This window comes from Protopterus annectens, chromosome 2.part0 (assembly GCF_019279795.1).
Source record: "Protopterus annectens isolate FY-2018-M chromosome 2.part0, PAN1.0, whole genome shotgun sequence".
Classification (NCBI taxonomy): domain Eukaryota; kingdom Metazoa; phylum Chordata; order Ceratodontiformes; family Protopteridae; genus Protopterus; species Protopterus annectens.
The window spans coordinates 830,799,651-830,822,399 of NC_056728.1; the positions used below are offsets into that span (position 1 = coordinate 830,799,651).

The window sequence follows — 22,749 nt, forward strand, 5'->3', positions numbered from 1 at the left end:
TCAAACCATCAGTTCCCTACTTTTCCTTCCAGAGCCTAAAAGCAAGGGAGAGAAAATGCTGCATACTTTGGATGTGCACAGGTATCTCAGGTGCTGCCCTGACACAACTAAGCCCTTCAAGTAAGTTGAACAGCTATTTATTTCCTATTCTGGGCCTAAGAGAGGCCAACCGGGCTTTAAGCAAATGACTGTTCATTGATTGTCCTCTGCTATTATTTTTCATTTTTGTTACTCTAACCATAAAAAATCTATTCCAGACAAGGTTAAGACACACTCCACCAGAGTAAACTCTTCAGTGGCATAGTGGAAAGAGGTAGACTCTCGAAGCATTCCAGAGGCAGGAACTTAGTCCTCTGTTCTTATCTTTACAAACCACTACAAGCTGGATTCTTTCTCATGTTCCAGAGCAGGCTTTGCAAAGACCATTTTCCAAGGGCTCCTGGATTCTTAGCCTTCCTCCCATACCTCTCAACTGTACAGATTTCCACATAATGTCCAGATATTTGCCTTATATGTTTAGTCCACTTTTCTTAAAATTGTGGCGGCCTGGCAAATTAGTGACAAATCATTAAAGATTGAAATTAGAAAATAATGACAGACATTTGAGTTGTAGACTTCATACCCTTCAGAAAGTTCATGCTAATGCAAAACCTGTTATTCTATCGACTTTCTAAGTTTGTAAGATCAATATTTCAAAATTGTCTCTATCTGTACCACTTTTTTATGGTTTTGTCTAGATTTCTTACTCTAAGAATTTGAGAGGTATCCTCCTGCCAGGTAGGATAAGTTTTGGAAATCTACTCATATGCCACTGATGCAGTGTGAGTGAGGAACAGTACAGATTGCATAAGTCCTACTTATCTGTAAAAACAGATGTTCAAATTTCATACTGCCTTAGTAGCAGCACCCACCCAAACACCATCCCCCTTATTTTGTATTTAGTCCAATGGTATCCAACCTCGTTATGTTGTTGGCTGTCTTTGGTTATTTTTGTTGGTGTTTTCTGGCTGTGAATTTGTTGGTTTCAGGCAATTCTTACTTCTGGTCCTAGTTGGTTCATCTTACTTCACACTAAAAGCCTGAATAACTGATTTTCTATGAAAGGGTTAGGCTTCCCATGATGGGTGGGGCTTAGCCAATACCCTATCACAGAGAGTGAGATATAGGAATTCTGAGCTCTGGAAAGCTGCCAGTATGGGTTAGCTGTCCAAGCACAGACTCCATATGCCACTAAAGTGTGAATGATGAACATTAAACACCAGTCTTAGAGGTGCTGAGTCTCAGTGGACTGCTAATCAACCAGTTCTGGGTTCATTCCAGATCACCAAAAAATCCACAGTAGATACCTGCCCTGAGGAAAGAAGAGATATCATCAGCATAATAATTATACTGCAGATCTCTCCACTAATAAATTCTCCTAATGGAAGCCTGTATATGGAGAAAAACAAGGGACCAAAACCAGCATCCTCTGAGCTCCCAATGTGTGACAGGATAGGAAGACAAAGTGTTAATTTCACACATTATCCACTGGGTAAGCCCTGAAAGGTATGAAGCGCCTCACTTCAGGACATTACCCATTGCTCCCTAGTAAGTATGCAAATGGTCCAGAAGAATGTCAACGTTTACCATGTCAAATACAAATGAGAGCTAAAGAAGGACAAATATAAAGTAATACTGTTCTCTCATAATTAAATTCAGTAAAAGAATGTGAATTTCTCTATTACTGTCTACAATATATACATATCCAGTGCATCAGCAATGACTTCCCTATTAATTTCAACACACATAGCAATATAAGTCTTAGCAAAAATGACATAAATTGTAACTACAAAATAAATAGGCATTTTAAAAAATGGCACAAGACATCTAAGGACAATGGCAGAGAATATTTTACACTGCGCAGTCTGTATCTACCAATGTTATAAAACATATTGTTCACTCCATCTAATTCTAAAGGTTATGTTTGGGCACTCTGTTACCACTTTACAACTCGCCAAGCCTAGCACTACATTCTACAACCTTCAAACAAACTATCCCAACAACCTGATAAGGTGCAATTCCTTACTAGAAAACAGAAATAACTGTAAAATTGGATATATTGAGAAAGGCTTCAGGAACTGTTGTAATATGTTTTTTATAGGTCACTAAAGGTGATCACTGCCTAGTCTATAAGGAAATGTCTAACATACTATATCTAAAAGACTGTGCCTGTGATGAACTGTTGAGAACTCTAACAACAGATCACATAATCCAATACAAAAAGGAAATATTAATAATTAGAAGTATGTGACAGAGACATTACATAATGCCTTCCAAGATTATGGGATAGGTTTTCCTTACAAACAGAACAGGTTGGTTAGTAATTTCCTTTACTACTTATTTATTTGTTATTTTATATTATTCATACTTTGTTGTTAAGGTTATCTCTACTGAGCAATTCCCATTTACAGAGAGGAACCAGAGAGGAAAGCTCCACAAAACAACTGAAAAGGCAGAAACAAGAAAAAATGCATTTCAGAAAAAAATGCTACAAAGTAAATCATATTAAATATTAGAAAATGGTCATGAACTGTAGGCTAAGTTAAACACATCAGATGTCAGTATAAAATATTATAGTATATAATTTAATAAAAATATCACTAGTTAACAGCAAAACTTGATGCAAAGACATAACCAAAACATTCTGAATGTAAAAAGTACACTGCATAAGTTACGAAAGTGCTATTTTCCTAGTAAAAACAAGGAGCATTACTTAAATGTAAACAACTGGAAGGCATGATAAATATTTGTTTAGCATCTTCAAGTGGGTTATAAATAACTATATAACTAAACCAATTACATGTTCCAAATAAAATAGACAGGGCAAAACATTTGTTATTATATGGAATTTAAACAAAAGGGTAAAAAGGTCACACAGATAAACCATTTAGCAAAAACTACAAGAAAGACCAAGCAAAGCTAGAGCCTTCACTGTGTAATGTTTTAGAGGAGGCTTACTGCAGTGCTATTATCCTAGTAAAAACAAGGAGCATTACTTAAATGTAAACAACTGGAAGGCATGATAAATATTTGTTTAGCATCTTCAAGTGGGTTATAAATAACTATATAACTAAACCAATTATATGTTCCAAATAAAATAGACAGGGCAAAACATTTGTTATTATATAGAATTTAAACAAAAGGGTAAAAAGGTCACACAGATAAACCATTTAGCAAAAACTACAAGAAAGACCAAGCAAAGCTAGAGCCTTGACAGTGTAATGTTTTAGAGGAGGCTTGTGGGGTATATGCAAATTACTCTTTAAAGACAAGCCTATGTTTCAGCTATTTAACTTCTGAATGCCCATGACTTTTTACTTTTATTTCTTTTACTGGTGTATTCAGGTGAATAAAGCCAAACTCCACACATATATGAGATTCTCTTGTTTCATCTATTGTGGCATTAGTGAAACTAGAATCATGAAATCTTGCTAACCAATTCCCAGTTTTGCTAAAAAGAAGTTATGTACTTAACATAATGTTCCATCTATGTTGTTCATTTTCATTCTTCCTCAACGGATGGGTCCAGATCTGGCACTCGGATCTGCCTCGGCCATTACATTAGCATTTGGCCACTAACAAACTCTCGAGCTCCTTTCCTACCTATATTGCGCTGTGCCTAGTATCCTTCAGATCATATTTACAGCTTGAAAGAGTCAGAGGGAGATAACTATAAAAGAACTGTGATAATTGGAGTTCAACACAAGGGACACATGGTGTCCCTAAGGGTCTCATTTCTCCAGAAGTCATTTATGTGAAAAGGAGGGGGGTGGAGGGGGGGAGTTAAGGAAGAATGAAAATGGACAGCACAGATGGAACGTTATGGTAAGTACATAACTTCTTTATCTGATGCTGTCAATTTTTATTCGTTCCTTAATGGATGTGGCAGATTCCCCAGATACCTAAAGTCCTGTGTGGACTCTAAGGAAGGATATTCCTGAGTATAGTTGAGCCAAAGGCCACTGTTCCCCTCGAGACCAGATCTAGTCTGTAATGAGTGATAAAGGTATGAGGATTTGACCAGGTACCATCCGCACATGTAACGTCCATGGATGCTCTAGACTGAAATACATTGGATGTAGCCATAGATCTTGTTGAATCAGCCTTTAATGGTTTTGGTAATAGGAGATTCAATTTACTGCAGACAAATGAAATGCAATCCATCAACCATCTGGCTAGAGTTACCTTTGTAACTGATTCGCACAACTTGTTATGTGCAAATGAAACAAACAGCTGGTCTTTCTTTCAAATTTGTTTTGTTCTGTGCAGGTAGAAACTCAACTGCCTATGAACATCCAGTAAATGCAGCATATATTCTCCTTTATTTGTAACATTTGGGAAGAATACTAACAGGTTAATGGCCTGGTTGATGTTGGATTCTGACACCACCTTAGGTAGGAAGGAAGCATTGGTACGTAAAGTGACCCTGTCATTGTGGAAAATCAAATATGGGGGGCTTAGAAGATAATGCTTGGAGTTCTGAAACTCTTCTAGCAGATTTAATTGCAACTAAAAAGATAGTCTTCCAGGTCAAGAATTTTAAATCACATTTAGCTGTAGGTTCAAAGGGAGACTGTGTTAAAGCTTGCAGTACCAAATTTAAATCCCATGGTGGTATAGTGTCTTTATAAGGAGGTCTAAGTACAAGAATAGCTTTCAAAAAAGCTTTTCATAGTTTAGAGGAAGCCAGAGAGGAATTCTGAAACCCCACATGAAAGTTAGAAATGGCTGCGAGTTGGATTTTAATAGTTGATGAACTAGAACCATCATTAAATAAACTTATTAAAAATTCAAGAACAGACTGTATCAGGGCTGAGAAGGGGTCTACCTGATTCTGCTCTGCCCAATAAACAGATCTTCTCCATTTACTTCTGTACAGTTTTCTCGTAGAGGGTTTATGGGAAGATAATAGGTTCATAGGTTCATAGGTTCATACTAGGCTATCTGCCCAAGGGCATTTATAAGCCTAGCCCATAGTTATGTGGCTTTCGCCACCCCTTTAGTTTGAATAAAAACTATGCCTATCATTTTTCTGTGCCTCTGTCAAGCAGTGACACTGAAGTAATCCCTGGGGTATAGCTGCGATCTCCCATCCATTGGTCAAGATTCCTCTTGAACAAGGCCAGCGAGGTGCTCTGCCTCACATGTACCGGGATTTTGTTCCACAGCATAGGGAGTCTCTGGGTGATGAATCTGTCCCTCCAGCACGTTCTATTTATAACCGTGTCAAGGTTTAAGTCTCCTGCCCTTGTGGTTCTGAGGGATCTAGATTTTTGAGGTGAAGCATATTCATCAAATCTGGGTTTGACATGGCCTTATATGTCAGGCACAGGTCACCTCTGAGCAAGCGGTATGAGACTGAATAGAGCTGGAGTTCTTTCAGTCGGGCAGCATAAGACATATTTTTGAGACCCTTTATCCTTTTGGTGAGGAACTTTTGGGGCCTTTCAAGCTGCAGCAGGTGTCTGGTCAGATACATTCGAATGGGGCATTGTACTCAATCATAGGTCTAATGAGTGATGAGTACAGGGGACGATGACCTCCCTTGATCTAGATGTGAATCCCTTCATGATCAGGTGGGCGATATAGAAGGTTTTCCTAACTACTTTAGCAACATGAGTGTCAAACGAAGGCTACTGTCAACCTGGGTCCCCAGATCCCTGATGACTTTTTCTGTGCTCAGTGGATTGCCACCTATATGATAGCTAGGGTAACCTTGTTTTTCCCGAAGGGTATGACTATGCATTTTTTGGCGTTTAACTTCAGGCCATGGCTCTGGCACCAGTTATCCATTTCTGTGAGGCCCTTCTGGAGGATATCTGTGTCAGATGTGTTTTCGACTATGGCGCCCAGTTTGCAGTCATCTGCAAACTTTGTCAGCCATAACCCTCCTGTGTTTGCTTGTACTTCAGAAAAGTAGATGCCGAACAAGAGTGGACCCAGGACTGAGCCCTGTGGGACACCACTTGTGACAGGCTTTGAGTCTGACATGGCTCCAGCAACTCTGACCCTGTGGATTCTGTCACGTAGCCAGTTTGCAACCCATCTTGTGATGTATGGGTTTACATTCAAGCTGATGAGTTTTTCGATGATACCTGAGTGGGGTATTGTGTCGAAGGCCTTTGCCAGGTCGAGGTAGGCTGTATGGACTGCCTTTCCCTCATCAATGGCCTTGGTGACTGTCTCGAAAAAGTCAACCAAGTTTAAGAGGCAGGATCTGCCTTTGACAAAGCCAAACTGGGTTGGATCCAAAGTCTGCAAGTTCCCTATGTCTTTATTTATGAGTTCCATTATGATCCTCTCCATGGCTTTGCAGATAAGGCTTGTCAAGCTAATGGGGCGGTAATTTCCAGGGTCTGTGGAGGCACCGCCCTTATGAAGTGGGACCACAGTCACTGTGCGCCACTCCTTGGGTACGTATCCTGAGGTGAGGCTAAGATTAAACAGCTGTCCTAACTGTGGGTTTAATTCCTGGTTGAGTTCATGAAGCACACAGCCGGGGACACCATCCGGTCCCATGGATGCTGTGTTTTTTGCCTTAGTGAGGGCAGTTCTCACCTGGGCGTTGGAGATGTTTGGGGGGCTACAATCCTGTGGAATAGATATCTCTCCTTTTGGGGGGGAGGGGAGAAGTTTGCACTGAACCTGTCAGCCAGTATGTTGGCAATGTGTGTAGGTTCAGTAATTTTCACATCATTTTGAACTAATTCTGAGCATATCTGGGAGTTTCCTCCTAGGTTTCTAACATAGCTAAAGAAGGCCTTATGATTGTCTTTAGAGTCCTTGGCGATTTTTCTCTCAAAATTTGCCTTGGATGATTTTATGAGAGCTCTTAGTTTTTACTTATAATGATCAAAGGTGTCTTACCTTTCAAGGATTTTGCTCTATCTTGTAGTAGCTTCCTCCTTTTGTTGTAGAGCTTGTTTATGGCTGGGGTCCACCAGACTGGACGCTTGCCTTTGGTACAGAGAGTCTTAGTTTTGTTTGGGATTGCCTGATCCATGCAGTCCTGTAGGTGCTGGTAGAAGGCATTTGTAAGTGATTCAGCGGTTTGAGTAATGTTTACCACTGGCTCAGGGGCCTTAAAGGAGACCACACTAGTTTTTAGAAGTGTGAAATCGGCTTTTGAGAAGTTTTCCACTGTGGTCTTTTTTGTTTCAGGTGGGGCGGGATGAGGACCTCCAGCGAGATTAGTTTATGATCTGATCTCACCAGTGAGGGGTATACTTCGGTGTTGAACATTTTGATCCCATGTTCGTGATGATGAGATCAAGTATGTTTTCTCCTCTTGTGGGGATGGTGACTAGTTGTTCCATGGCATTTGAGTTTATGAACTCCAGGAATCTTTGGGTTAGAGTGTTCGGGCTTGAGTAGTGTTCCCAGTCTATATTAGGGTAGTTGAAGTCACCTAGTATGATGGTGTTTGGAGATACATTTATCCCTCCAATGTTTTCAGGAAGGCCATGTGAGGTTCCTGAGTTTGAGAGGGTGGCCTGTAACATGCTACAAATTGCAGAGCAGTCTTGCCTATGGTTAGTTGCACCTGGATGGTCTCCGATGCATCGTGCGTTGCCACCAACCTTGAGGTGTGGGTGTCCTTTATGAATATGGACACCCCCCTCCTTTCTTGGTGTTGTCCGGATTTTGGGGCCGGAACGCATGATATGAGGTGAAACCTGTTAGTGCTGGGGTGCTCTCAGGAGCCTTGAACCAGGTTTCTGTCACAGCACAGACACCGATGTTCTCCATATTGAGAAGGGCCTCGAGTGCGTGCATCTTGAGATTGAGACTTCTGGCATTGAGCAGCATTACCCTTAGTTTTTTTCCTTTTTGGTGTTCTAGGGTGGTAGGTTTAGAATTTGAGCCTTGCCTAAAAAAGGCACTATGGGGGTGGCAAGAGCCTTTGCCAATATCCGGAAGCCCAGGGGTGACAGGTGCAAGCCGTCCCTTGCGAAGCAGCGTGGCTTGTCCAGCATGTCATCCCAGGCAGACAGACATTGGATCCCATGATTGGTCCTCGTCTTCTATATGCATATCCCCAACTCCTTTAATTCCAGAATCAAATGGACAGGCAAAGAGAGCAAAGGTTGCCTGGCTATTAATGGAATTGGAGAAAGCATGCTGTCAATTTAAGGTTTGAGATGTTCGGGTGAATCATGCCTGTCGGGTGAGACAACAGGTCTGGAGCTGGATCCAGAATCCAAGGTGGGTACAGAAAATGAGCCCAAAGAAAGCAAAACCAAATTTGTCAAGGCCAGTAAGGTGCAATGAGGATGACTTTTGCTCTTCAACCTGGCTGCTTTCTGGAGGAATTTGGGAATTAAAGGAGTTGAGGATATGCATATAGAAGACGAGGACCAATCATGGACTAGGCCATCCCTCGGTGACTCCTCCTCTGGTGGGGGATTAGGGCAAAGAAGCTGCTGTGCTTGTTGTTTAGGGAGATGCAAAGTGATCACAGTAAGGCTAGCCCCACTATGTAAAATCATGTCCATCACTTTGTTGCTGACAGACCACTCATGAGGCAGTAAGATGGACCTGCTCAATTTGTCTGCTATCATGTTGGACTTCCCTAAAATATGCTTTGCTTAGAAAGCGGTTGGAAGAAATAGCCCATTGCCACACCCCCAGGGCTTATCGACACAGGGGGGGTAAGATCTGGTTCCCCCTTGTCTGTTTATGTACCAAACTACTGCCATGTTGTCCATTTGGATCACAATCATTCTGAAAGGGAGAGAGGTTTGGAATGCTTGTAACACCAAAAGCACCACTCTCATTTCCATAACATTGATATGCAAGTTGGCCTCTTCATGGGACCAAGTGCCTTGGACTGTGCTCCCCAGAAAATGCCCGCCCACTCAATCTGGGAAGCATCCATGGTGACTATGGCCTTGGACTTAGGGAGAATGAAAGGATGGCCTAGGAACAGTTGCTGTACAGGAAAGATGCTTCTTGCATACCTGAGTTATTCTTATTTTTGTCGACATGGGTTGAAAGAGAGACTTGACCATTGTGTTTGTAGCATCCATTGCAGAATTCTTGTGTGATATCTTACAAAGGCACTAAGACTATTGCCACTGACACTGATCGCAGGGCTTGTAGGATCAACCAGGCTGAAATTCTGGTACTACAAGCTATTTTCTTGACCTGATTTCTTATTCTTTGTACTGTCGAAGTGGGAAGAGATGCTACTGTAGAAACTGTGTTGAACATTGCACTTATGAATTCCAATGTCTGAGTCAGCTGTAATTGTGACTTGTTGTAACTGATGTTTATTCCAAGGTTTAAACAATTCTGTAACACTTGCTCTCATGCTTGTACCAGTTGATACCTGGTCAGAGTGGTAATGAGGCAGTCGTTTAAGTATGGAAACACCCAGAATCCCTGCAGTGTCAAGTGAGCTGTTACCACTATCATACACTTGGTGAACACTCCGGGGACTGTGGTAAGACCAAACGGCAGGGTTCTGAACTGGCTCCCAGATGGAAACGTAAGCATGTTCTGGATCACCTGTTCATTTTTATGTGGTAGTATGCATCCTGAAGGTCTATTGAGCACATCTAGTCATCCTTCCTCAGAAAGGGCAGAATTGACTGAACGGTGACCATCCGGAACTTGGTGTAAGAAACCAATTTGTTCAACACACTGACATTCAAAATCAGTCTCCAGTCGCCTGTTTTCATTGCACTACAAAGAATCTTGAGTAAGTTCTGGATACTATTTGATCTGGAGGGACCTCTTGAATTACTCTTTTTTTTTCTAGCAGCTTTTGAATTTCTAGTGCTGCTACATCCCCCTGACTGAGTGGAACATTGGGGATTTTCTTGGGTAATGGAGGTGGTTGGGAAAGGAGAATAATTTAACCTCCAGAAATTATTCTCTTCACCCAAGTGTCCTTTGTTATGTCTAGCCAGGCTGCCTTGTACAGAGATAAGTGACCCCCGACTGCCTCCAGCGGAAGACAATTGGGCCTCCCTTCAGGAGCATTGAAAGGGTCTGTCATAAAAGGTATCTTTAGACCCTCGGTTTTGCAGGACTTCTCTGCCATGGGGGCATCTTCTGCCATTATCTCTCCCTCCTCTGCCTCAGAGAGATGGAAATGCCTGAACCCACACCCTTGAGGTGTTTTCTGCAGCATGTGAGATGAGCCTCATAGACAAATTAGCAAAAGATTGAAGGGTAGCCAACTGTGAGGCCATAGAAGTTAGAGCCTCTGCAGTAGTGACCCCTGAAAGGGAGTTTGAAAGTTCCTTAATCAAATCACTTTGCAGTCTTGTGATGTATGCCAAGTAGTTCAACGACCAGAGAGCAAATATCACTGAAGCATAAGCTTGTTTCCCAAATCTATCCAGAGCCCTAAATTCTCTACTGGGGGAATGGACAGAGGAACATTGTTCAGTAAATTCCTTCTTGGTAGCTGCCACCACAACCATTGTATCAAATGGTCCACCTTTACTCCAGTGTTCCTTTCCTACCAGTGGAGCGAGAATTCTGTCTGGTCTCTTGGCGATCAGATCAATCATACCAGGTGCCTTCGATGCCCACTGAGAAACTAAATCAATAAGTTCATCTGTGGGTGGAGTGACCCAGAAGGTAGACAGGCCAATCACAAAAGCTTCTAGAAAGACCAACTCCTCAGTAGTTTGGTTTTGGATAGACCAACCACCCTTCTGTTTAAGGATTTCAATTACGTCTCCAAATGAGACATCATTGGGTGGTGATTTGGGAGACCCTTCTCCCTCATCAAAGTCAGTATCCTCACTGACGGATTCCTAGGAAGAGTCCAAGTTCCTCTTTTTGCAAGTCCTCTTCCTAGGGATGTCTTCGGTGGGATGATCCAGAGAACTGGAAGAATAGATGACAATCCCAAACTTTATGGTCTGGAAGCTTTAAGCTGGTTGTCCCCGTGGAGCTGACCCCATGGAGGAGAATGCCGAGGATCATGGTGCAAAATCAGCTGAGATGTTGAGGGAGGATCCAAGGAGAAAGGACCCACCTGACCTGCTGTAACAGAGAAAACCCTCTTCACAACTTTAAAAGTAGACTGCTCAGCAGAAAGGTTTCTGGCCTGCCACCCACTCCACTCCAAGAGCCATCCACCCTAGGTAGAAACCAGAGCCAACCAGCCCAACATCGAAGTTTCGAAGTTCCAAGAGGAAGAGATGGCTCTAAAAGCATACAAGTTGACTCTATCTGCTTGAATCCAACACAGAAGCTCAGCCGGTACACTCAGAGTAACAGTCACATCCAAAGGCAATGACCTCTTCAGATCCAATACAGAAGGGCCTGAAGCTCTCAGATCCAAGGACTTAGATCCTAAGTTGGGTCAGAGGAAGAGGTGTTGTAGTTGGAGTAATAGATGGATGGTGTTCCTGACCAAAGGGGGTAAAAACTGTGAAGGGTCCCTTCAGAAGTTGCTCCGTGAAGAATCTCCTCATCATCCTTTCCACATTTCCCTCCATGAGTCTTCTGGAGGAATGAGAGGACACCACCGAAGGAGGCTTAAAGTGTCACTCCAGAAAAGAGGAGGGCAACCTATAAGGTACTGAATCCATGCTGGGAGAATATACAGTGTGACGCAATGGCTTAGGATCCAAGGACTTCAGATGCAAAGAATGTTTTGTCAGATCCCAGGTCGTCAGACTGGAAGAATACTTGGTCAGATCCAAAGATGATCGGCTCCCAGAAGAGTTTGAATCCAATTCCTCCCTCTTTTTCTTCAGCTCCAAGGACATAGATGTTAAAGAATCCACAGATCCTGACCTTTTTGAAGGATCTTTGGCTTTAATTTTTGGAGACTGAACTCTAGTTAAGGCTTCAGAGAATGGAGTTGGAAACATACCCTTTAAGATTAGTTTATTTTTTTCTCTCCGTTAAAGCCCTTGGTTTGAATCAGTGACAACTATCGCAATATTGATCTTAGTATTCCACACCTAAACAATAGATCCACAGAGTGTGGCCATCTGAAAAAGGCATTTTATCCCCACATCTCTCGCACTTCTTTTCTCAGACATTATGCATGAAAAAAGTAAAACCAAACAGTAGGAAGAAACAGCAACAACAACAACTACACCACTATAACTATCAACAGAAGTAAAAAAGCCAGCAAAAATACAGTAACACACTTTTTTTTACAGGAACAGAAAGGAGACATTAGAAGCGAATAACACCCCTGTCAGGAAAAGATAAAATGGGGTAGGGAAGGCCTACCAACAATGGTAGCGTAAAATGCACTGGTAAATGTAAAAAGGAAAATAAAGGTAAGTATGGTTAGCAAAAATTCTTAAGATATGAAGTAAAGTTTGTAATAGAAAGAGTTTAAGCAAAAGCTAACTTTTAAAGATAAAGTTTTTCAGAAATTTTACTTATCTCAACCAAATAGCCTGAGAGCTGCAGTCAGCCTCACCTAGTCGCAAAAGTGGCAAACAAGATCTGAGGGACATTAGGCGTGGTGCATTATGGGTAGGAAAGGAGCTCAAGAGTTTGTTGGTGGTCATGAGCTAGTGTAATGGCTGAGTTGGATCTGAGTGTTGGATCCAGACCCATCCTTTGAGGAATGAATGAAAACTGACAACATCAGATCATTTTTAAATGTAGGAGAGAGATATTGGAACAGTTCAGGTAATGACATATCTCCTTAGCCACATTGTTGTGTAATGTCAAAGTTAGTATTAATCAGAGATGCCAAGGTGTGGAGGTGAAAGGGACAAAAGGCTGTTTTTTTTTTCATTTTGTAGTTAATTTGAAGGTTTGTGGTTTGATGGCTTATTTTTGGCAGAATATGTCATAAAGAAAGTTCCACTGATATACGTGTGTGTTTTTATAGAATCTACTATACACACTTACACACACACACACACACACACACACACACACACACACACACACACACACACAAATGGGAAATGGAAAATATCAGCATGGGGTTACAGAAATCAAACTTCGTGTTAGAGCAATCAAATTTATGAAACTTATTAATCTATCCTCAACTGACCTTGGAGATGAAAGAGGACCATTTTATAGTTAATTTGATGGTTTGAGCTTTGATAGTCATAATATGTCCTAATGAAAGTTCCACTGATATAGGCATATGTGTCTGTAGAATATGATATATAAATAAATATATGTACACACACACACACACACACACACACACACACACACACACACACACACACACACACACACACACAAATATACACAGATATATATGGGAGGTAGAACATATCTGCACGAGGTCACAGCAATCAAAGTGTCTTGTTAGAGAGGTCAAACTTAGGAACCTATAACTGACCATGGATATGACTGAGAACCAGGACACCCAGTGCATGTTAGCATATGCCTGTGCAGGGCTGAGGACATGGCAGACTGTATTAGATGTCAGTAGCTCAGGAGATGTCAACGTCAGTATGAGGCAGGGACAACCTCTTCAAAGTCTGGCACTGGCTTAAGGTCCAACCCCATAATGGTGAAATTCCACATGTATGCCCCAAGCTCCTTCAGACAACAACCAGTTGCTTGATGTCTAGGCCCTGAAATTAATCCTCAGTGCAGGATAGCCACGATGACTCTTATCAGCTGTGCCCTTGTGGGCCTGCAGGTCATGCCCATAAATTGAGATCACAGTCCCAAGTATCTATGGTCTGTGACCTGATGACTCAACAGACTGGTCTCCTGAATTGGGTTTCTCAACCTAGGGCTCAAGCCAATCATCCTACAACAGGGTGGTGTAAGAACATCAGGATTTACCTCCCAGTTTAACAACCAAGAACATGTTTCCCCTTTCTCAAGGTCCTTGACTGAGGTCCAGGACCAGTTCAGGCTTCAGCCTGCTCTAGTCAAGAGCAAGCTCCCTGACCAAAGTGACACCAACCTTACCTTGATGAGATTAAGGTCTCCAGCTGACTTACAATTATTTGCCCTTATGGCAATGTGCCAAAGTATGACTAGGGTTGTGAGAAGGACCCTTCCACTGGACTCCATATTAGGATCTCTCAGATCTCTCAGTTGTCTTTGTGAAATGGGCTAGAAAGCTTTCCTACTATTGGCAATCTAGCTGAACCTTTTGCATTTGTGGCTGTTGTCAACAATATGGTCTTCCCTGAGACATCACAGGTATCAGTGCAAATCTTGACTAGAAGTTTAACAGCTGCATGGTCACCTAATATAATTCTTAGGCAAAAGAAGAACTTTATCAATGAGAAGAAAAATCATGATTTCAATGGTGTAAGCAGCAAAAGTACTGTACTCAACCGAGAGTCCATCAAAGAGGATCTTCACAGTTGCAACTACATATTCCAATTAACAATATTGTACATATACATACTTTCAAGTAGCTGTGCTACATCAGCAGGATCAGTTGCTTCTGGAAACACCTAGGTAAAGAGAAACTCAAAGTCAGTTCACTCTGTATACTACATGCCAATTTCTCAGAAAAATACAAACCAGGTTAATGATGTGTATCACACAAGCTGACTAAACTACTACATTATAACCAGATATAGTACTCGGTTGATATTTTACAAGTTTCTTCTCATTCTGCTCACACAAAAATGCTTCCCTATTAATTGCACTGACATTAATGTTTGAGATGTTCATTCTAACAAAGATGTCTTCTTCTGCAGCCTTTTAAATTTCATGACAATTTAACAAAATTAAAATGGTGATAATGGAACTGCATTATTGGGGTGTAGAAACCATTTTTGTATCATTTCAGTGGTAACAGTAACATACCTATAAGGCAGCACGGAAAAAGATAATGTCATCAGAAAGTACTCTCTTTGGTCAGATTCATTTTAAGTTTGTGTACTTTATTCATGTATTTTACTAACCTGAATGTATCTTTATGTGCTAAAATTAGTCAGCACAGCACACAAAAGTACAGTTGTGTGAGTAAGTCTGCAAAATAATACTTCTTCAAAAACTGGAGGCTCTTACACCACTTTAACATAAATTATTCTTATGTCTTCGGTTGGTGTATGCTAATCTATACCTTTCACTATCTCCTACATTTCTTTCTGCTTCTAAATTGTTGGTTACTTGACTGTTTCCAAGTGTAAAAACAAGTACCTTTTGCTAAATTTTCAAGGATCTATAAACATATTCCCTTTGTGAGAAAGCTTATAGTTATAACAGTTGTATCTTTTCTGTTCTGATATCAACTTAATTTATGTTTGCAACCATATGTGCTGTGGTGGACAAGTCAGTCCAAAACTCTGTTATTTGAAGTGTGCTTTTTTATTGAGAGCAGCACAGAATAATAATAATAACTGAGAACTGTACTACTGTACAACTGATGTGAATTAGGCGCTACGAATAACAAGCACCAGATTTTCTTGTCTGCAATTTACTTCTGAGAAGACAAAGTATGAGTAACTTTTTACATGATGCTGATTTCAGGGTCTTCTCTGAGTGATGTAACTACATTGCATATTTTAACAATAACCAATGAGTGGGTGTGGTATAGTGAAGATTTACCAACTACTGGCATGGTTTGATCATGAGGGAGAAGCCCAAGTGATTAAACAAAGCCAGCTGTGGGTAAATCTTCAATATACCCACACCCACTCATCGGTTATTGCTATTATACAATGACATTATTTCAGAAAGAAATTACTTACTTTTTTAAATAATGGCTTTGCATAATGACTCCTTGGTGTTTCTCCATGTTGTTTCTGCATTCTTCTGCTTTGTTGATGTACTGCACAAGCATATAGGACTTAGTTCCCATGCTTGCACAGGTCATCAGTGCTGTTGAACTGAAGTAACGGAGAACAAAACATACCAAATTTTTCTTTGTTTTCTGTGCAGTCCCTCCATAACATATTCCAACAGAAAAGTCTGGCTGCTGAATACTACTTTAGAGGCCGGTCTTTTTTCTATCGGTATATGCTTGAGTTATAATGGACACACTGGTTGGGCTGACCAATCAGCGTGCACATTTTTGAATAGTAACGAGCTATCGTATAATTTCCAACATCAGACTTTCTTGACCTTCAAAATGCTTGAGCTAAGGAAACATGACAACTTATCTGTTTGCAGAGAAAGGAAAGTCATAAGACATTATACTTCTTTCATATGTGTTATTTCTTATTTCACTTTGATGGGAGATAGAAGATGGGAACAGAAATATTTGGACAATGACTTAATATTAGTTTTCATTCAATTGTCATGAAAGATTATTTTAAATTAAAACTGGTTTTACATGCAAGGTATTCTACTAACACTCGTGTATGTGTGTGTGTGTACATTTATACATACATATATGTATTTATATATAACATGTTCAAGTGAAGTTTGGGATGGTATACAGCAAATACTAGAATACAGTGGCTCTTTGTCAGTGATAATAATTCAAAAATGTGAGACAATGCTAAGATAGCATGCAACCATTTCTTTTAAATTATGTGGTTCACAAGAAAACTGGCAGTGTTAAAAGTGATTCCTTAACAAATTAATATATTTTAATCTCTGCATATATTTGTATGGTACTTTTAGGCTAAAGGAATGTTCAATTAATATATTCAGCAATAGAATGAATTACTTCTATATAGATTTAAAGATATATTTACAGGAAATTGTATACCTGTATGTGCATGGGAATTCTGAACAGAAGGAAAAAACACAATTTTATGGTATTTGATGATGCAGTATTTTGTTTCAAGAATACATTATAGCATATGATTTGTTTTTCTAAGGGTTACTTTACAATGGGCATAACATGGTCCCACTCCCACCCAAACATAGATAAACTCTAAGTCATGAAACTCATGTTTTTTTTTTAGGCAGAATTATGGTACATTATACTGTGGTGGTTAATTAGTATATAGGCATATAGCTTGAATGATGCAAATTTCATATAACACTTCTTAATACTAATGTTGTGTGAAAAAATGATAAATGCGATTACAAAGGGACCTGCACAAGTTGCTATGTATTTTCTTGAGTTTTGAAACCAGGATTTAATTGCAGGGTTACATGACTATTAGGGATATCTTCTTCTCCTTTTGTCTGCTCCCATTGGTTCGCAGAACGAGTGGCAGTAGAGTTTTTATGGTGTTGAATTGCCAGCCAGGCACCCAACCTTCCTCAGAAGGCACACACATGCACACCTTGGACCAATCTAGAGTGGCCAATCCACCTGAAGCGTGTCTTGGGAACATGACAGGAAGCTGGAGCACCCACACAAACACAGGGAAGACATGCAGGCTCCGCAGAGAAGTTACACCAGCAGAAAAATTGAACCAGAGAACCTCTTGCTGTGAGGTGACAATGCTAACCACTGTACCATTGTGCCACCCACATGATTATTAGGAATATAAGGGGTAGAAATGTTCAGACATATTTAAAATATGCTTTCTCAGCCTTCCAGACATCAAAGATGAACATGGCATGATACATTCTGAATTTTTAAAGGCATTAGCAGCAATGGAATTTTTAAAGAGAGATGTTTTATGGGCAGAACTTCTACAATATGCATTTTCATATACCTACCTGCTCTCTGCCCCTTCCCTCCTCACCTCCAAAATTCTAAAAGCTAATCCAAAATATTATATTCTCCATCCTTCTTGGTAATCAAATGATCATTCCTGGAGACTTTAATATAAACATTCTTGGACCTAATAAACATGACATCACATAATTACTAGCTGACCTAAAACTAATGCAGATAGTAAAAGAAACCAAAACTGTCAAGTAGTGCATAGACCAAACCACTGGTACGGTCTCTGCACTACTTGACAGTTTTGTGTTTTTTTTGGTCTTGGTTTCCGTTAAGACTTTAGGTTCTGCCAGTTTTTTTGTCAGATAGTAAAAGAACCAACAGGACCCAACTACAAAACTATCAATCACTCCCTCAGAAACTTCATAATCACCTCACAACCTTCAATAATTTCCCTCATTATCATCCACCCTACTACCTTTAGAGTCCACTGTCCTGTATTATTTTTAATTAAAAATTTTAACATGAAACACACACCCAGATTGATCTCATTCAGGTCAAAACCTCAAGAGTAATATCACTAAATCTCTAACATCTCTCTGACATTGATTGGTCTCCCATATTAAATTTAACATATGCTAAGAGCACCACAAATCATTTCACCCTAATCAAACTTTAGGATGAGGTATGTCACTGCTGGAAATCAAACCACACTCCACAAAGTAGAAATTGATGCACATTCCTACATAATATTGCCAAACAAGGCATACACAAACACAAAGCCAGATTCTTAACCACCAAACAGACCACCCTCTCGAACTTCCCAAGAAGATTCTGGCTAGAAGTAAATAATCTAACCGGAAAATCCACATTAAAAAAAATCTTCATAAGAGGCTGCATTGCCTGTTGGAAAGGTGATTTCTCCCCCAACAGACTTTCTAAAACAATTCACTAACCTCCCATCACCCCTAACCCCCAAACAAACTCCACCACAGTTAATCAAATCTGCACTGCAACACGTCCCAGCATTTTACTTCTCTAGCATCACCCCAAACAAATCCTTCCACTGGTACCTATATCAAATCCCACTTGACTCACCATCTGCAGCTGACTATCTTTGACTCTGGTTCTTATACCACTGCAGAGAATACATACTCACTTAGCTATCCCAAATCTATAACTTGTGGCTCACATCAAATACCATGCCATCAATATGAAAATCTGCTCTAGTTATCCACATACTAAAAGAACCCAAACCAAGCAACATCAGGCATTTCAGGACAATCTTGATACTTCCAACACTAGGCAAAATCCTTGAAAAACTAGTCTAGAATCATCTCACAAACTACTTGCACAAGTGTCACCTGCTCTCGAATAAATCTATTCTGGTCAGGGAGGAGTACCACGACTGTACTCTGAGCTCATCACTGATGACATTCTTGCCAACATAGACAAAAGCAACCTAACTTTATCAACCTAATTCAAGTATTGATACAGTTGACTACTTCATTCTACTGTGCCACCTCCTTGATATTGGAATCAGCCTGCACACCTGTCACAGGTTCAAGATCTTCCTCACTGGCAGATAATTTTAAGGAAAAAAAAAGACTCTTCTCTTTCTCAGTCTGCCTCCATCTCATCGGGCATCTCACAACTCTCAATCCTTGCCCACTACTGTTCTCCATCTTTGACATACCACATGTTCAACTCTCAATCCTTGCCCACTAATGTTCTCCATCTTTGATATACCACATCTTCAACTCCTCTTATATATGGATGACATGGTTATTTATAAAAGTAATCCATCACTCTAGGATTTACAAACCCTACAACAAACTGTCTTCCACAATATTAACAGCTGGCTTAACAACAAAAAGCTAAGCCTCAATAGTAAAAAGACAATGTCCATGATACTGGAATCAGAAAAAGGTTACCAAAATGTCCTACCACCCTCAACATCACTGACCTCTCTAACAACTGTCTCAAAGCAACAGCATCCTTCAAATACCAAAAACAACAAGAGGAAAAGAAGGCAGCAACCTAAAAAAGCATCCTTCAAATACTTGGGCCTTTGGCTCAATCAATCCCTCAGTGCCCAAGACCACACAAACAAACTCAGATCCAAAACTAACAGTCTATTTTTTTCTGGGCAAACAACCTTTAACAATTTCTTTACATACCTGCCAGAGCAGCTATAGGGAAGGGTGCTCGACTAGCTCAGCCAAAATACAGACTTTACCACATCACTTCAACAATCTCCAATAAACTCTGCTTGTTCATTGCCAACTCCCCTTATAAAGAACACCACTACCACACTCTCACAAAGGACATATGACTTCCACTCCAGGCTACAGCTAACCTTCTCCTAGGATCCATGGTCTTCAAATCCCTCAGACAAGACATGCCATTCCCCACTTGCCATGAGACTCAACTTACAGTCAATAACTGGTCCAACACTACACATTCCCAGAAGAAGGGTATACTGCACCAGCCACAGTGTATCTATCTTGAGACAAAAACTATGACAATCACTCCCTTCAGAATTCACTGACACCCCAGTTTACTCCTTCTTCCAATCCCAAATTAAGCAACTACTGCCAAGACAAAGGAAATGCAAATGCCTGGCCTCTGGATACATCAAGGAAATATTTTCATGTAATGCTCCCTCACTAGACAACTTAACATCTATAATCTGGAACCTCAATACACTATAAAAAGGTATATAATGTGCTTCAGTACTGTCTATGTCTTACTTTCACATCACTCTACATACACTGCATATGAAGTCTTTTTGCTATCCCCAGTGCTTTCTTCTCTCCATCTCTCCTTGTTAAGTAATTATGACTAATGCTCCTTAGGCACTAGAGTAGTGTATTAACGTTAAATAATATTCTGTTACTATGATTTAACATTTTGTATAATTCTTTGTCTCTGTGTGTCACTTACACGTTCAGGCTGTTTGTTTAAGTATGTAACCTGGGCTGACCCTGAAGCTGATCATTATTGTTCACAGTTCTACCCCACTAACAGCATTAAAATACCTAAAATAAATAAATAAATAAAAGATTTGCATGTTAAACAAATCTAATGGATAATAAAATCTTGAACTTCATCTGAATATCTCAGAGTCTTTTTCAGTAAAAATCAGAGGTGAAAAATAAAATACAAATCAAAGAAAAATTTCTCTTACCAAGCAGTTGCACAATAAATCAGAAACAATGCAGGCTGGTTATAGGTAAGCTTGTACTATTAAGAAATTTAGTCAAGAAAGCTACAAGACAGCACAAAAGCAAACTTCTCAAGCTCCATGCTTCTCAAACAGCTCTATACAATAACCAGAAAAATAAAATCTGTAAAATAACAGGCCACACCTTTGCCAAATAACCCATATAAGAAAATATTACAACACAGTTAGATTACTTAACAGCACATGACCAAGGACAAAACCCTGAACACAACATGCAGCATTTCAATAGACACACCCCTTCTCCTTTGAGTCAGTTATATTAAAAGATACTGCCATGAAGCTAGAGACCATTCCAACTAATGTCCCAAATAAGGTCCATGGTCTCCACCCATAGTTTACAATACTTTGTAAAAATTATACTGTACACCCCCCTGAAAGACATGCACACCCTAGACCTCACTAAAGGCATTATGCTAAATAAAGATTGGTCCCCGACGTGGATAATAATATACCAAAAACATATCAAAAGCTTGGATAGTAACCCCAAAGCCCTACCCTTTCTGAACACCACCTTAATGAAACCGTGCAATATAATAGAACCCCTTAAACACTCTATCTTACTAACTCAAAAACTCTTTTAACATTTAAATCTGACACAAGCTATGATGATGTTGCAACCTTTGCAGAAAAATCCCAACCTTAAAATAAACAATCAGACCCAAAACCTGAATCCCTTTCGTAGATTAATTAATATAACCATTCAAGATATATACCCATTTCTAAACGGTTCTATACAAGAAATGAGGAATCAATTGAACCTTCTCAAATCCTATCTAGTAATTCTAAGGCAAATTAAAGAACTATGTTCCAGCTATCTACAAAACTGCAACATAACCAACAATGATTTATTAACTTGTAATTCCCTATGGAAGACCATCCTTTCAACTAAAAAATATATCACTAATTCATATAAATTAATCAAAGACATTAAATTCCAAAAAGACATACTTGTTTCGGACTTTTGGAAAAAGAATAATCCATCAATTGATAACCTTCAACTAATTCAAGAAATGTATTTATTTATTTATTTATTTATTTATTTATTGCATTTGTTTACCGGGATAAGTCCACTGGGCCCAAAAGAGCCCATTTTCAGTGGAGGCCCGGGGAGAAAAGCTCCAACGAGATACAGAAAAAATATAAACATTAATTAGTACAGAAGCAGAAACAGTGTTACAGATAGTAAATATAGTAACATATACAGAATATATACTTAAAAGCAGGAATCTAATTTATTTGATTACAGCAATATATACAGAAAATATACATTAAAGCAGAATTCAATGAATTCAATCAGATTGGTATAAACAGAGATCAGTATTATTGTACCAGAATCAACAAGTGAAGATAAAAATAAATATGGAGAAAATATCATCAGTCACTAGTAGCAAAAGACATAGGAGTTTAGTAATTCAGAAATTAATTTAACAAATAAATCCATACCCCTTAAAAAACTAGCATTTACCCAACTCATGATTTATAACAATGCATATTTCACTGCCATTATTTTACATAAATTAAACTCTATGAAATCCCCTCTTTGTCCACACTGCAAAATTCTATCGGCCGATATACTCCATCTATTCTGGAGCTGTAAGTGTGTATTTACACTTTCGAACTCCCTTAAATTTCAATTACAAAAAATGAGCTATCAATCATCCACACTCACGTGGGAATTTACTCTCCTACATATCCTACCACATAATATCTCTAAAACTCAAAGCAATTACTATGATTAATCTTTTTCTCCTAATAAAACTCTATATAGCAACCAACTGGCTTAACCTAACTAACATCTCCTGGGAGAATTTTAGATTAATGGCAACCAAGCATCTCTTAGCCCAAAAAAATTTAACTGACAAGGGGAATAAAAACATCAAACACAGGAAATTATGGGAACAAATCTTTAATATTATTCTGCTCTAGCTCATTACAGTATAGTAAAATTAACTACATATAAAAGGTTCCATATTAACCTATATCTATAGCCCACAAAACGTTTATTTTTCTTCTCCCTCCTTTT

The 22,749-nt window shown here is 39.6% G+C and overlaps 1 protein-coding gene across 2 annotated transcripts in view; it reads right to left on the reverse strand.

Annotated features, from left to right (window-relative positions):
- Positions 1-22,749, reverse strand: part of SPATA6L (spermatogenesis associated 6 like) — a 1,246,643-nt gene that overhangs the window by 1,066,873 nt on the left and 157,021 nt on the right. For both annotated transcript variants that reach the window (XM_044061101.1, XM_044061100.1), the window contains exon 3: positions 14,366-14,414. In XM_044061101.1, coding sequence (XP_043917036.1) covers positions 14,366-14,414 — 49 coding nt within the window. The remainder of the gene's footprint in view (positions 1-14,365; positions 14,415-22,749) is intronic.